This window comes from Semicossyphus pulcher, unplaced genomic scaffold (assembly GCF_022749685.1).
Source record: "Semicossyphus pulcher isolate SPU_LCO1_2020_fin unplaced genomic scaffold, fSemPul1.0.p SCAF_13, whole genome shotgun sequence".
NCBI classification, from domain to species: Eukaryota; Metazoa; Chordata; class Actinopteri; order Labriformes; family Labridae; genus Semicossyphus; species Semicossyphus pulcher.
Genome location: NW_027211637.1, coordinates 16,955,855 through 16,971,351, shown reverse-complemented (window position 1 = coordinate 16,971,351; position 15,497 = coordinate 16,955,855). Strand labels below are relative to the sequence as shown.

The window sequence follows — 15,497 nt, the reverse complement described above, 5'->3', positions numbered from 1 at the left end:
GCACCATTCTAGTGGCTTTCCAAAGCCTCGTCCAAAAGGCAGATTGTACGCGCTCTGCTCCTGATACACTGAGTTATTTTAGAGGCTATTTAAACTCTCACATTTGGGAGTAATGTTAGATGATGTACGGTGTGGTACATAATATTTGGAAGGATCAAAACTGGCTGTAGTCAGAGCTGTTTTCGCGAACATAATACAAAGCTGTGCAGTGAAAGATTGATGATGGAGAATACCTCTTCCTTTTGTGCTCGGTAGCTCCCCCACTACGCGAGGCATTTTATAGGAGGCCTATTCATGTCACTATTTCAATAATCTATCAAATTCTTGCGCGTCTTTGGGTTTAAGTCATGGTTCAACTGAAATCCTTCTGCACAAATCAGTCCAAAGGAAAAATGCACCTTTGTAAGAGAAATAACATCTTTCGCCTCTTCAGTGAGGTTTGGTTTGGGTGATATGTTGTCAGGTTGTTGGATCAGTTCAGCAGAGCTACAGTCGTAAACAGTCCTGCAGAGTGTTGGTCCTCCTGCCAGATGAAAAGCGGCCGATGACGTTGCAGTGAGTTTTTTTTTTTTTAATTGTAGGTTTTTGTGTTCTCGCGAGCTAGCTGCACTCTCTGGAGGCAAAGTGGCCCAATGAGGAGGCAGCAGGTAGATGTAATGCAAACAAAAAAAATAAATAAACAGTGAGAGTGAACAACACAACAGAACATATCAGCATCCTTGCAGAGCCTGACACCAAAGCTCAGCTAGTTCCCTCAGCCAACACCACATGACGCATTATATTCAATCTATCTCCAATCCACGAGTTTATTTGATTTTTTATTTATTTTCTTTGATTTTTTTTACATTTGAAAATCAGTCGCATGGCGCAGTGGCTTCTAGAAAAAGCAGGGCAACTACTTACAAAATGATTCAGAATATTTTCACAACAATCTATAATGTCTAACACATTGCAAATGTCCTCTAAAATGAATGGCATGCAGCTCTGTGTTGAGGTCAGGACGCAGGGAGCAGAGAGGCAGAGCAGTGTTGCGTTCAGGGCCTCACTGGCTTCACGTCTTTAGCGCTAATTGAATGCCCTTCAGACTGATGAGGTTGCACATAATGCAGAGCGCAAACTATTTCTTTTTCAGATTTTAGAAATAACTTCAGTCCATTATGAGGCAGGCGTTAACACACACACACACACACACACACACACACTCACCCACACATACACACCCACACCCACACATACACAGGCTGTACACATTGCTAATTTAAAGACGCCAGAAAGAGCTGCAGGACTTACAAAGATTGAAAACACAGTGGTTCTTGTTCCCCCTCATGAAATGTTCAGATATTCACATATTTTTACACTTTAAAGGTGATTTCCTGCAAATTCTCCAAAATAAAAGCAGACCTCATCTTGCCTAAAATGAAGGTTCGACCAAACGTATTTAAAACTAGTAGACACTCACTGTTTTATTGACCAATATGATTAGCACAAGTACACTACACTCCGTTTATTGCATTTCACAATAATCTGCTTTTAACGGTCTAAAACACAACATCAACACCACAAAACTAAACTGCAAATCAAAGTCCTGTTTTCTGAAATACACGAGGTAATTTCACACATCAACCAAAAACAAACAAGTTCAAGATCAATGGTGTGTTCCAGCTTTTTTATATACCAAAAATAACTATTATTATATTGATTTCCTTCCAGTGTTGTTTGAAATAAATAGATTGTGCATTTCACCTTATTGGGCAGCAGGGCAAAAGAATGGCCCACAATAACATTTTGATAAAATGTATATTTTTTTTCTACTTTTTTTTTTGTTCCTTCATTCAAAACATTTTTAATAAAAAACATTTTAATTGAGCTTCAAATAAATTAAACCCTGTGTCACGTAAAAATAATTCATCGGTGTTCGCAGTAATCCATGCTATATAACATGCATTTTATATAACTTTGGACTTAAAGGAAACCGCACAAGATAGCTACCAAAACAAAATATAGAATTGTTCTATAAATAACCAGTTCTTTTTCTGGCGCGTGGGTTTATAACCTGGTAATATCCTCGCCATGCTGCGCTCCGGTCAGTTCGTCGGGGGCCCCTGTGTTAGTGGCCGAGGCAGCGGCTACAGCGCCGGCTGCTGAGCCTGTGTTGGACCCGGAGGAGGAGGAGGAGGATCTCACTTTGGTGTTCGGCAGCCTGTGATCCTTTTTCCATTTCATCCTGCGGTTTTGAAACCAGATTTTAATCTGTCGCTCGGAGAGAACCAGGGTGTGGGCGATCTCGATGCGCCTCCGCCGAGTTAAATATCGGTTATAGTGGAATTCCTTCTCCAATTCTAAGACTTGCTGCCGGGTGTATGCTGTCCGAGACCGCTTGGGCTCCGTCCCATTGTAAGCCGAGTTCACTGGAAAGAGGAGAAGTGGAGAGACAGAGAAGGGAGGAAAGGAGGGGTAAACAAGAATGGCCTCAACTGAGATATGGCTGCAAAGATTTATTGGATATGAATGTTTGGCTGTTTGAGGGATTTAAATGGGAAGTTAAGAACTTCTCCGCGTAATGAGAGGACACTCACATCCAACTATGAGCTAAATTATTAATGCAAGATTACAAAGCTCAATTTTTTCTTCTTATTCATTTCTCCCCCTCTCTCTCTCCATCGCGCAATACATAACAGCAGAAGCCACATGGTGATACGGCTGCCCTGAGTATACCTCGGCTATAAAATTTATGGTGGGTGTAATTACCAATGCCGAGTCGTAAATCCGCCTCAATTGTGCCATTTCAAAGGCTTCCCTGCTATCGGAGCAGGGGCTGGCAACGAGATGGGAGTCAGAGGGGCTGATAAAGGGAGGGAAAAGAGGAGAGAGGAGCATGAGGAGTGCAGGGAACATAAACACACAAGTTGCCTACCAGTGCTGACGTGAATTTTCTTCATCCACGGGTACACCACGGGCTGCTTGGAGGAGGCTGTGCTGTTGGGATGCTCCGGGGTGGCTTGGTTGCAGGCGGAGGTGGCGGCCGGTGGGGTGGCGGGGGACATGGACAACTGTGGGGTTTCACATGAAGCAGGCTGCCCTTTCCCTGTCAGCAGGTGCGCAGATTGGGGTATTCCATGTCCCCGTGGCGTGTCAGGCTCAGGGATGCTTGCACAGTTATACTGGCGCTCTTGGTAGCTCGCCCGCGGAGGATATAACTCCTGGTGGTGATGCTGGTAGCCAGAGTCCCTCGCGCGGCTGTAATATTCTGGACTATGCTCGGGGATGTAGTTATTTTGCGAATATTCCTCGCATGGAGGAAATTTCGGATCAATGTAGTTAGACTCCATCAAATACGAGCTCATGATCATTAATTTCTGGAGTGGAAAATAATTTTTCTAGCTTTGTCGTTTTTCTGCTCCATAAAGCCCTCCTACTTGCGAGCAGCCCTGTAAAGTTACTTTTACCACGTGACCCAGTGGCCCAATCGCGGAGTAAGAGGTAGTTCCCGGATAAGGAACCAGAGGTATTTAGCATACCTACAGTCGCCATTGTGGGCACAAATCTCTCTCCCTCTCTCTCTCTCTGTCCCTGCCTCTCTCTACCACTCTCTCTCCCTCCCTCTCTCCCCCTCTCCCTCTCTGGTTGTGTTACCAAGGCAATTGATCTTGGGGACAAAACTAGTAGCTAGTTGCTGACCAAGGAAAAAATAAAACAGGCAAAATCCGCTGCTCTCAATTATTCAAAGGGACAATAGGTGATTCGCCAAGGATAAGGCACAACAATAGCAAAGCAATCATTTTGTTAGCCTGCCGCCTTATATAAAGGTTATCAGCTAATTAATGAAGTCTTTAGCAACAGCTCTTCAGCTGTGAAACACATTACGCTCCATTAATACACTTAAGAGTTATAGAGCTGCTGCAGTTTTGATGATATTTCTAACAACATTTCAGCGCTGATATTTAATAGGTTTATGGTGAATCTAAATGTCAGAGAGGAGGGCTGGAGGGTGAGATGATCTGGAGGTGGGGCGGGTGTTTGAAAACAGGCCTGATGATCTATAAAGGTGGAGGAAGGTGGACTGACTAAACAAAAGCTTTTCTTCAATGATGAGATATCTGTCGATTTTGTCTTCCTGTCTGTTTTTAAGCTCAGCCTGCAACTTTAAGGTGACAATAAAGATTGAAGACTGACTCAGCTGTCAGGAACATTTAAAGCTGCTTTAAATGAAGCCAGGATGTTGGTAAGAATAAAGAATGCTAGCTTACGGGAGAAAAAGGGCCATGGATGTTTTTTACTCCAAAAAACGAGGGAACCAAATATTTTCCTTTTAAAGCAAAAGTGTATAAAAGAGAAAAGCCAAAATGTAAGACATGCTTATAAGCTTTAATGACAAACTTGCACACTGAAATACACATCAAAAGCTTCCTATATGTACATTAAACTATGAGCATTACCAACAAAACAAAGGTGTGAAAAACTACAATTATAATGTCACATTGAAGCAGCCTGCACACCAACTCCCAAAGTGAAACCTGGCAGAGCAGCCCCATTATGATGTCACAGACCAGTCAGCTGTGTGGGACAGGACCATTAGGATGTCACAGATCCAGAAGAAGGGGGACCAGTATCAGAGTTTAAGAGCATCATGACCTGCTGCCTTCAGAGTCGTGTTGTGTCACTGAGGTGTTGTGTTGCATTTGGTTGTTGCAGCCCGGAGAGAGTAAGAGCTTTTAGTAGCCGGTGTGCTCCCTCACATCAGATAGACTGAGGCTTGATTATTTAATTGCAAAAAAAAGGCAAATATAAATCTTCTTATGTTCAGGCTTTTCTGACAGACTGCATAGACTGTGCATCTTCTCACGAGTCTGTCTTTACACCATTAGAAAGTCCTTATCTTTAACTTGCAAGACAAGTTAGGACCTTTGTTATGGCCCAAATAAGATCATGTGACCAACATCACATGCACAGTCAACCCAACCTGTGAGAGCACAACCAAAATATTATGAAAGAAAATAGCCTACTAAGAGGAAAGAGGAATGCAACATTGCTATATAAGTGCAAGAATGAATGATTACAACACGGTGTGTGTAAATATTTATCTTTAAAATAAAGTTCCACACATGTGAAAGTGAAAATATGCCGGTCTTGCTGCCAGTTGGAAATCCATCCTCCTAATGTAGCATGCTTATCATGGCTGAAGCACCGACCATCAGTAGCATTACTGAGGTCTGCTGCTCCTCTGTAAGCTGATCCTGCCTGGCTGTGTAAACTTGTCATGTGCTGCTGTTTGCTTCCTCTTCTCATCCCACAGTCAGCTGGAGAGACTCCCTGATAGCATAGCAGCTCCCCCCTCAACAACATCCACATTATATTTCTTCTTCTGGTGTTATTGTTATAGTTGTGAGGTCATCAACAGCCAAAATTCAAAGTGTGAGAAAACCCAATAAAATAATAGCCTAATAAAAGAGCTCCAGGCTCCTCAGAAACATAAGTAGCACCAGTCAATCTGCGAGCCAACAGCAGCAAATATAACCTAAGTGAACGGGTGCATTTCCTCAGAAATAATTACATAATATGGCTAAAAGTGACGCGGAATGGCATTTCTGTCTGTGCTGTTTGTACAGAATGCGCGCGACATTTCTATTAGCCCTCGCGAGGATGTTAGAGGCGTTTTATAGAGCAATAAAAGCCGTAAATCAGTCACTTTTAAACGACCCCTGGTTCCTAACGTGTTTTACAGGCTCTGACACAGTAGTGGCCGCACACTGCACACATGGCTTTACTCTCTCTGGCCTAACCTGCCTCCCTGCCTGCCTGCACAATCTACGGCTGTCTGCGCTGTGAATACACTTTGTGACAGTGTTATTGCGTTGCTGGAGTCTGTATGTGTGTGTGTTTATCGCTGATGCTCGGATATGCAGAAGGAAAGAAGCCAGAGAGAGAGAGAGAGGAGCAGAAGAAGAAGAAGAGGCATCCATTGGCTGGTTGGCGTATTTCAGTTGCCCATGTATTCCTGTAGAGACGTATTTGCGACTGTTTGTACTTCACACAAATTCGGTTCTACAGGGTACATATAGACAACTAATGAGTTTGAGGTTAGATGCAAAGGAGATCTCTCTGTTCAAGCAGGTTAGCGTGTCTGGAATTAGACTGGCGTGCGTTTACAGGGAAAAATGTAGGAATGCTGCAGAAAGCAAAGGCTGTTTTTTTATGGACGCTCTTAATATATAAAAACAATCACAGAAATAACACTTTGACACATTTTTCACTAAACAGAATCGCCTTCACAAATATCCCTGCGCACACACACTCCATTGAACACAAAAACCGTCGTGCGTAAAGGACAAGAGGCTCCCTTTTCTTAACATTCACCCTCCGCCTTTGAGGTAGCTCCTATATGAATATTCAGTCACAAACACGGCGCGTACAAAGGGACGGCGTGACAGCACAGATGAAAAATAAGTTTCTATTGTTCCCAACCATTCCTTGTGCTCGCCATTACCATACTGACCGCTCGGTAACCCTTCTTCCTGCCACTCTGAGAGCTAATGAGAAAAGCCTCGGATGAAAAATGCAATATCAGACATGTGACCTGTTCCGGGGTTATTAAAAACAGCAAACACGCTCAGATTGTGAATCAATGGAATTGATTACAGTGGAAATGCACAGGGGTCTTCAAACACTGTCAAAAAACATCTCAATCTGCATATTTCCCCGCGTGCATTCTGGGTATCAATCAGGCAGATTTTTATATTTAAGAACAAAGCAACTAAGGAGGAAATAGTCCCAAAAAAATCTCCCTCATGTTCATTTGGCTTGGTTACACGCTCATCTAAATACATGCTGCTTGTTGTGCACCCAAGCTGCACGCACACCACACACTCCCCTCTCTCCGCGTGCGCTCTGGCGGACGCATTTTAATATTAGTTAGACAGCCTGACCCGCGTTTCACCCCTCGCGTTTGACTGCTTCCAATAGTTCACTGCCAAGGATTATTGATGGAGAGACAGCAATGAATTCCTTCTCCCCACAAATGGCTTTCAGATCGTGCACCTAGTTCAATAACTAGTTATAATGTAGAAGTACAAAAAATGAGGCCCTCGGGCGGACTAATTTGATGTTTCATTTGTTCATTTGAGAAATTGTTAAGCTTTCTCTTTTTTCCTCCCTCTACAAAATAAGAGTCGTACAAGCGTGTTCACACATGTATGTATGTAAACAGAATAAATCTGTGCGGAAGTATGCAGAGGACGTTGTTGTGGCTGTTTTTTAATTTGGTGGCCCAGCAGCAGCAGCAGCAGCAGCAGCTGACCTGGATGCAGCACGAGGAACAATATTCTCGCTCCCTGATGAAAATGGTTACGATGCGCGTTTAATCAAACCCTTAACCTAATAGCCGCCACACGTGCACTCTCCCCAGGTGCAATAACGTTAAACTGGAGCGTCCAGTTAAAATAAAAAGTTTTAATGAAGTGCAGACAGACTAGAGACCAGTTGGGTATGAGCAGCCTTTAAAAGCAGCAGCCAGGAGAGCAGAGGTGCTTTTAGATACTACATGCCCCACAGAAACCATTGTTTGCTTTGCAGCTCATTACAGAAATGCTGTGGTTCATTACTGCAGAGGTAAACCCAGCTCACCTGCGCAACAAGAGTGCAACTCTTTAAGACATTAACTAGACCCAAAGAAGACTGCAGGAGGGCAGTAATTACAGCTGAACTTTTGTTTGTGCAGTTAATGTTTGGAAGAATAAAGTAACAGCACTGATTGTTACACAGCAAACCGGACTCCATACATAAATTGGTTAAAATTACAGGCGTCAGAAGCCGTGATGTCAGTGCAGCCAGCTGTTCGCCTGCAGCCAAATAACAAGCTGCATGAAGTGTCAGAGCTCCTGACTGAAGCCAGGTGCAGAGGCGAGGGCCGATGGGTAACACTTACTGAGAAGTCCGAGGTGCCACTCTGTAGGACCGCATGAAGAGTCTGAAAAAAAGAGAGGAAATGAAAATTAGATCAGGAATTTAACAAACAAAAAACAAAACTTTTTTTTACACCCAAAGAGTTAAATAAGAAGGTGCCAGTATTAAAACATATATTATATTATTATTTTATAAACAGCACGTTTCCTAAATTAAATGGGCTTTTATTTTTGAAACCACAGACATCCGGCTTATACATGTTGGAATAAATTAATGCATTACGTGTGTTATATTTCGTTAATGCTGCATTAAAAATAACCACCATAACATGACAAATAAAACTAATTAAATAAACACATTAAATTACTGAGCATCAAAGGATCACATCCTGACACAGTTTCAGGCCTGCAGATGTATTTCGTTCTCGTTTCCTGTCGTTAATCTCTCACTGTTGAAATGCAGAAAGGAACACTTTTGACGTGTCGCGATGTTATTTCATGTTAATGCTCCGTCACTGTGTCCCTCCGCCTCTGATCTCTGTGTCCAGCCTTACTGAAGGCTCTCTGCCCCAGAAAAGCTCGGACCTGTCTGGTCTCCGGCAGAAGTCGCTCCGAGGACACAAAGCTGAGGACGGATCGTTTTCAGTCAGTAAAACTAAATTTACAGGCGCTTCAGTATTTCCTTGGGCAAACGCTTTATGAATAGAAATCCCTGGACTTCATCTCTGCTGAATTATGACGAACGGTCAATAAAAGAATCACGACTTTGTCTGCACATTGTAAATAAATTCGCTCCATGTTCGGGAGACGATGTAATGATAGTTTATGGTTCTTATTTGGGCTCAGACAAAGAGGGAAGTCTGCGCTCACCCGGAAATGACCCCTGCGTGTGAATGATGACAGTGTCAGCTCCACAGGTCAGAGAAAGGAACACAAGAGCGCAGAACACGGAGGAGAAAACGGATGTTTACTCTGTCTCACTTTTACTCTGCTGATGTTACGCTGATTTCATGTGGAGTGTCTCTGCAGCGAGTTACATTAATCTATTATTTAAACTTCCTACCAAAATAAAATAAAGGAAAGGGGGTGGAAATAAAACATTTCGATTATAACAAGGATCCTGAAAGCTTTAAAAATATATCATTTTACGCATTAGATTTGTTTATAATTCATTATAAAATAAGAAACATATTTTATAATGTTTTGGGAGAAAAATAAGTTCGTCCATTATGAGTTATTTTTTATTTTATTTTGAAAGATCATGATGACAATTTCCTCGATTCCTTTATAGTAAATATGACATGAAAACGTCTAAAATGGGGCAAAATAAAATGTAATCTTGTGTCCTTCCGTGGGCACATTACCCCCACAGTGCATCATCACCCACACAGCAGCATGTTACACAGCGCCCCCTATTGGAAGTGTATAACTGATCATCCTGCACACCTGAAAACCAACACACACACTCAAAAAGTAACCTTAATGTCAAAACAGCAACACATCTAAGACATCACACAGTGTGGCATATATATAAAGCTGCATCAATGCAGTTATTGCAGCATCACAGTGAGCATGCACACACTCCTGCAGCAGCTCTCCCTCTCTCTGTGTGAGCTGCACGAGCACAAACAGACTTAATATCAAAATGAGCCATTTGCAGCTCCACACATTGATTAAGCAAACACCAGTATTTCCAGGCAGAGCTGCTTTCTAAGACGTACGAGCAATTAAATCATGTGCCCTATAGAAAACTATCGAGCTATAAGATCACATCGCCTCATCAGTCTGCAAACTGATCAATTCAGTCATATCTGCTGCGGCACGAAGTTAGAGAGAATATACATAAAAAACATCCCTAAGGAAGTGCCTTTTTGTTCAACATGCAGCACGTCAGCTCTCCGTGTTTATCACTGGCTTTGAGTTAGGACGATGCCACACTCATTAGAATACAAAGTGCCTTTGAATCCAACATGTCTCCTAACCCAGACATGACCCTAAAACAACAGGCGCGCGCGCACGAACCTGATGCCAAGGTGAAACAGTGACAAGAAGCATTTTAATAAGAAGGTTTTTTGTGTTTAAAAGCTTTACAACATCTTAGCATGGCAGAGAATAAGTGTCACATTTTATTCTTAACGTATATTTCTTCAATCTGCGCAATAGAACCAAAATATGAAACAATTAAATGAAAGCTGTTCCTTCATAAAATCATTATAGAAACGCGTGCATGAAGGAGAGTCAGTATGTTTAAGAGAGAGGGTGGGCTGGATGCTGAAGCTGGACGCCACATGATTTTAATAGTTGTGGCTGACTTTTAATTTTCTCTAAGAGATTTTTTAATCCTCTCACTGACAGGACAAACATGCTAAACAAACTGTTGATCACACGGACTGCCACTGCTGCAAATCTTTAGTGAGCCATTAAAGCATCCACATTTAGCTTTTATTTCTTAAATCAAATTATGGTACAAATACAAGGCTGCTGCCGCCGATATATAATCCTTATAAAAACCTAATAACAATGAGCGGAATGTCCGTGTAATAACATTTCTGTCGGGCTAAATACGCAACACCAAATATCCTCTCAGATATCTCAACGAACACCTCCCCGGCTATTTAAAAAACATAATTATTCTATAATTATAAAACGCACATTCACAATCAATTAATGTCGTTAATTTATAAGTGAATCGATCAAACAACCATGCATAAGAAGTCACACTAATCGGAAATATACACAATATTTTCCCGGTGAAATAACGGCACGCTCGCAGGCCTGAAGGCAAAGTTAAAGCAACTTACTGCAGCAGCTCTGTGCTCCGCAGCAGCCGCCTCTCACACAGTCCGGAGAAAGGTACTGCATCCTCACTGCCACAAAGCCCTTTCTTCCTCAGATAAGGGGAAGCCGGCAGCTGCGATTCCGGACAGTTAAGATTATATATGATGTGTATATATCGAAGGTTTGTCAGCTCTTCCAGGCCATAAAACCCACTTAAATGACACCACGTGCTCCCTATGCACCATTCACAGGCCCTGCTTGGGGCAATTGGCATATGTAACCTTGTAAACTTTAAAATACCCTAAAAGAAAGACATAGAAAAAGGGATTGAATGCATTGTCCACGTATAGGTTAGGCCTAGCAGGGCGCAGGGAAAGTGGACGCTGCGCTGACCGGTTCTCAAAACCGTCCAGGAAGTTGAATAGGAAGCTTTTAGTTTGAAAGGTGAGTGTATTTTTATTTTCTTTGAGTAGTGCTAGACAGAAATTACCTCATAACCTTGGGCTATGCTGCGCCATACTTCTACTACTACAAAAGCAGCCAGTGTGATTTTATGTCCTCCATAGAAGCAGATAGTGTTGTTTTAACTGCTGCGTAATGATGCCAGGATTAAAGAGCAGGGCCATATCATAAAGGTGCCATATGGCCTCCACGGTGGCGCATGGTGCGTCCGTCTGCGGCCACAGGAAACCAAAGTTTTGCATCCACGTCGTGTCGTGGGCGAGTGTTATCACAGGCCAGCTAGTGTGTCCTTTCCTCCCCTGACTAAACAGGAAACGGAGTGTGCCTGTGGTGGAAGGCTGGAAGAGGGGCAATAAAGTTTTATGAGGGTATTAAACTTCAGAGCGCGTTTGTCAGTCTGGGAAATTCAGTGGATTCAGAGTCAGACTAAAAACGTCATCAGTAGGGGAAAAGATAAAGGAAAAACGGAAGTCATTCTTTAAATGATATTTCAGCGGAAATATTTAAATATGTGCCAGCTGTGATTCTATACTAGAAAAATAACAGAAATGTGCATCCTGACAAAAATGTCATTCCTTTTTTATGGTGAGACTTTTATTAGTTACAATCAACAATTAAGCCATCCATCAGTTATTCATTGGCCTGGTTTAAAACCAGGCAGCTTAAGTTTACAGAGTGTACAGAGGTGGCTTCATTGCACATCACAACATCATCACATACAGTCGCTGAATTACACACAATGATTTAGATTCACAAGGAAAGGACAGACAACATGGACAGAAATCCACTCACAAATATTAGCCCACTGAACACACCACACATCCTAACGGTCTGTTTGCACTGCAACATATTAGAGAGAGAAAGAAAGGAGTTTATACTGCTGGGAAACGATTTAATAATCAGAATGAAATGATTTCCAAAGCAGTCACACATGTTTTGCGCATTTTTTTTTGCATCGATGACCTTAAAGTTTCATCACATATAGACTCGTCTATCACCCATCCTCCACTTCTTTTATCCCTATTAAAACCCAGATTTTTCGTGTATTGTGCAGCCTCTCAGTGCACTGCAGAGGAAGAAGCTTCGCAGCGTGAAGGACCCAGCAGTTGCCCCTCAGCCTCGTGTCCCCTCCGTGCAGCAAAGTGAGCTTATCATCGCATGGGCAGCAAATTAATTTAGAAATGTAAACCGATTGATCAAAGTGAGTGATATTCAATACATTAGGTCCCAAACTGCAGCAAGTGACACATAATTGGTGATGAAGCACACAGCGCGGTGTCATGATGTCATTGCTCCTCGCAGTTCATCCGGAGGTCACGCGCCACTCCAGCACTGTGCAGTAGTGTGGGGCTGACAATGTGTGCTCGCTGCCCTTGCACTCTTTTCTTTTTTTATTCCTTCACTTTGATCTTTGAGTCCTTCTTCCACTTCATCCGTCTGTTCTGGAACCAGATTTTGATCTGCCTCTCGTTCAGACACAGGGTGTGCGCGATCTCCACGCGCCTGCGGCGGCTCAGGTAGCGGTTGAAGTGAAACTCTTTCTCCAGCTCCAGAGTCTGGTAGCGGGTGTAGCTGGTCCTGGAGCGCTTACCCTCCGATTCTGAAGTGGTATTAAAATCAGTTAGCTTTCAGCAGCATTATAGAGGTAAATAAATAAAGTAATGGGCTAATAATATTATTGTTACATTGAAAAATAGCTTTGTTATCCATAAGGAAGCATAACAAGCAAATATCTACTTATTTATGTCCCGTTCCACCCTCACTTACAAGATTAAATATCTGCATATAAGCTTATTTAACCTGAATTAACTACTGTGGATTTAAGTAATAAAATTTTATGTCAGGCTGATAAGGAAGGTTAACTACGTCTAATAAATGTACTCAGCGTAAATGAGGATGGCTCTCTAAGTCCTTTCAAATTAAAACATAAGAAGCCACGATTCTGTCACATTTCAGGATGAGTATGTTATTGTGATATGTAAAACGGGATGCCTAATAAGTCACTGGCCTGCTTGTAAACACTGGCCTCGGCCTGATACCGGCTGCACAGGGGCAACATAACACCGAGGGAGGATAAAGAGATGTATAAAATAGAAAAGATTAGAGAATGAAACTGATGTTCTCCAGATATATTTTCTTATTTATAGACGTGCTCATGCACAGGCGTGCAACAGGCCTTCTCTATTGGGCTGGAATATTTTTAACATCCCTGCTGTGTGCTCCTGCATGTTTGCATATGGAGGATCACAATAAACGAAGTAGACTCTCTTTTTTTTGCCCACTGTCCATCTGCAGTCTAACCAGTCAACCAGTGGTTTCTCAAGGCAGGAGAAAGAACACGCCTATTGAAATGTTTTAGAGGTGAAAAGTTCATGATTGGGTCAGGGCATTGGTGTTTCCCAGAGTTCAATTTAAGGCTAAAGCTTCTCCCACACATACAGTCTGATCATGTCAAACATGGAGCTCCAATAAGGCTATAAAAAGAAACAAGGCACAAACTAATTCTTGGAGGTAGATTTGTAAATATTATTTCATAGTTTTATCACAGTTTAGTTCTCTTATCCAATTATAGCGCCATAAATCACCCCGCAGATCACCTCTTCACCGTAACAGAGCAGGTTTACGAGCAATGGATGCCTTTGTCATAAAATTTATGACCGCGAGTTTTTATTATTTCCTGCGTTTGGCCTATAAAACTCAAGAGGGGAAAGTGGAACGGGCGAAAAGAAGTGTTGCAGCGTAAAGAGTGAATAAGGGAAAGCATCTCAGTCGCACTTTAGGAAATAGGCAAACTTTACCGTGGCTCATGTGCAGTTTTGTCATCCATGGATAAATCTGTGGCCGCTGCTCACTGTCCTGCCGCTGGCTCACTTTTGTGTTTCTTTTCACCGCTTGCGTCTTCTCCGCGTTTCTCTCGCTCTCCTGGCTCTTGTTGCCGCCGGATTTTGCGCTCCTCTCCGGGTCTCTGTCCGTCCCTAGTCCCAGCAGAGTGCTGCTGCCGTAGCCGAGCCCGCCTGAATCGTCCACGGACGAGCTGCTGGAGACCATGGTTATCTGTGGTCCTGCCGGGAGAGGAGTATCCGCACTGCCACGCAGGCTAGTTTTCATCTCCTCCCGTTCAGCAGAGGTCGTGGGGACGGGACAAGTGAATATCCCGCTCACATTAACACCCTCATAGCGGCTGGACCTGCGCCCAGATACATCGAAACTAAACATAGTGTTAGGAGAAGTTGTCTCGCTTGTTTGCCTGAGATTGCAGCTGTCAACATAAGAGCTCATTTTTAACTTCTTGCTTTTCAAACTAGAGAGGGCTGCGGGATGGAAGCTGCGCTTATTTCCTTGTTTTTGTTGATCATTTCTTTTCTTTGTAGCCGCTTTTGGAAAATTCACAGCTGTCTGCCCTAAAAAAATAATCCAGGATTTATAGGTGGAGTAGGCTTTGGTATCTTTTTTTTAATTCTTGATCCGACGTGCGCTGCCCAAATATGGGGTATTTGTATGGGATCACGTGCACATGTTGGCCAGTCATAAATTGGCTTTGATACTCAATGGGGATATTGATGAATAGGAGAAACGTGTCCGGTAAACTTTGAGCTGTTGGTTGTTGAGGAGCAGGCAGGGATGTTTAGCGCGAAAAAGGGCAGGACAGTAAGACAAGAGCGTCATCTGGTGTCTGGTATGGAGCAGGACGGTCACGAGCGGCCAGAGCTCTCTGACACACCGCGAGTCCACCAACACACACACGCACACTCACCAAACAATAATGATAATAATAATAATAATAATAACAATAATAATAAAAATAATAATAAAGTGAGTCAGTTGGTGCAAATGTTTTTACGCACAAGGACTCATTTTTACGCACATGCACGCTTAAAGTTGTACTACAGTAACAAAGCTACGGGAATGTTATCATGTGCAACTGGATATTGGATAATAGCTCATTCACGCGCTTTTATAGACGCCAAACAGAGAGTTGGATATTTAATATTTAAGAGGCCAAAATTTGCTTAAAAACCACTTCATTAGCGTGGTTGTTACCCACGTCCCTTTACAGCCTCCACTGAACATAAAGTCCATGATAAAAGCAACATTTAGCAACAAGCCTCTCCTTTTACGCACAGACTTTGGTGCGTACTTTAAAGAAACTATCTTCACGCGGCCATCTGACTCAAGTCACAGAGTGCAGTGGCTCCCCAAAAAAACACCAGAAGAAGGTGAAAGTTTTACAAATATTTTATTTCATGATACACAATTAGGACAAAACATGAACTCCCAAACAAAAGTGAAGAATTACAAGTGTACAAATCTATCTCACAAGGGAAGCCTATTGTGTCAATGATCAAATAAAAAAAGGGG

General features: G+C 42.6%; 2 protein-coding genes across 2 annotated transcripts; both read right to left on the bottom strand.

Moving 5' to 3' along the window:
- Nucleotides 1-2,046: 2,046 nt before the first annotated feature.
- Nucleotides 2,047-3,350, bottom strand: hoxc4a (homeobox C4a). Its single transcript, XM_069660281.1, has 2 exons — nt 2,915-3,350; nt 2,047-2,408 (listed from the first exon to the last, which is right to left on the bottom strand). Exons 1-2 carry the CDS (start codon nt 3,348-3,350, stop codon nt 2,047-2,049), a joined length of 798 nt encoding a protein of 265 aa, XP_069516382.1.
- A 9,179-nt stretch (nt 3,351-12,529) lies between these two features.
- On the bottom strand, nt 12,530-14,417 carry hoxc5a (homeobox C5a). Its single transcript, XM_069660666.1, has 2 exons — nt 13,937-14,417; nt 12,530-12,738 (listed from the first exon to the last, which is right to left on the bottom strand). Exons 1-2 carry the CDS (start codon nt 14,415-14,417, stop codon nt 12,530-12,532), a joined length of 690 nt encoding a protein of 229 aa, XP_069516767.1.
- Nucleotides 14,418-15,497: the final 1,080 nt, after the last annotated feature.

Coding starts and splice junctions, on each gene's coding strand:
- hoxc5a (XM_069660666.1), bottom strand. CDS start 14,417: ATGAGCTCTTATGTTGACAGCTGCAATCTCAGGCAAACAAGCGAGACA. Junction 12,739..13,936: donor AAAACTGCACATGAGCCACG/GTAAAGTTTGCC, acceptor ATACCACTTCAG/AATCGGAGGGTAAGCGCTCC.
- hoxc4a (XM_069660281.1), bottom strand. CDS start 3,350: ATGATCATGAGCTCGTATTTGATGGAGTCTAACTACATTGATCCGAAA. Junction 2,409..2,914: donor GAAAATTCACGTCAGCACTG/GTAGGCAACTTG, acceptor TCCTCTTTCCAG/TGAACTCGGCTTACAATGGG.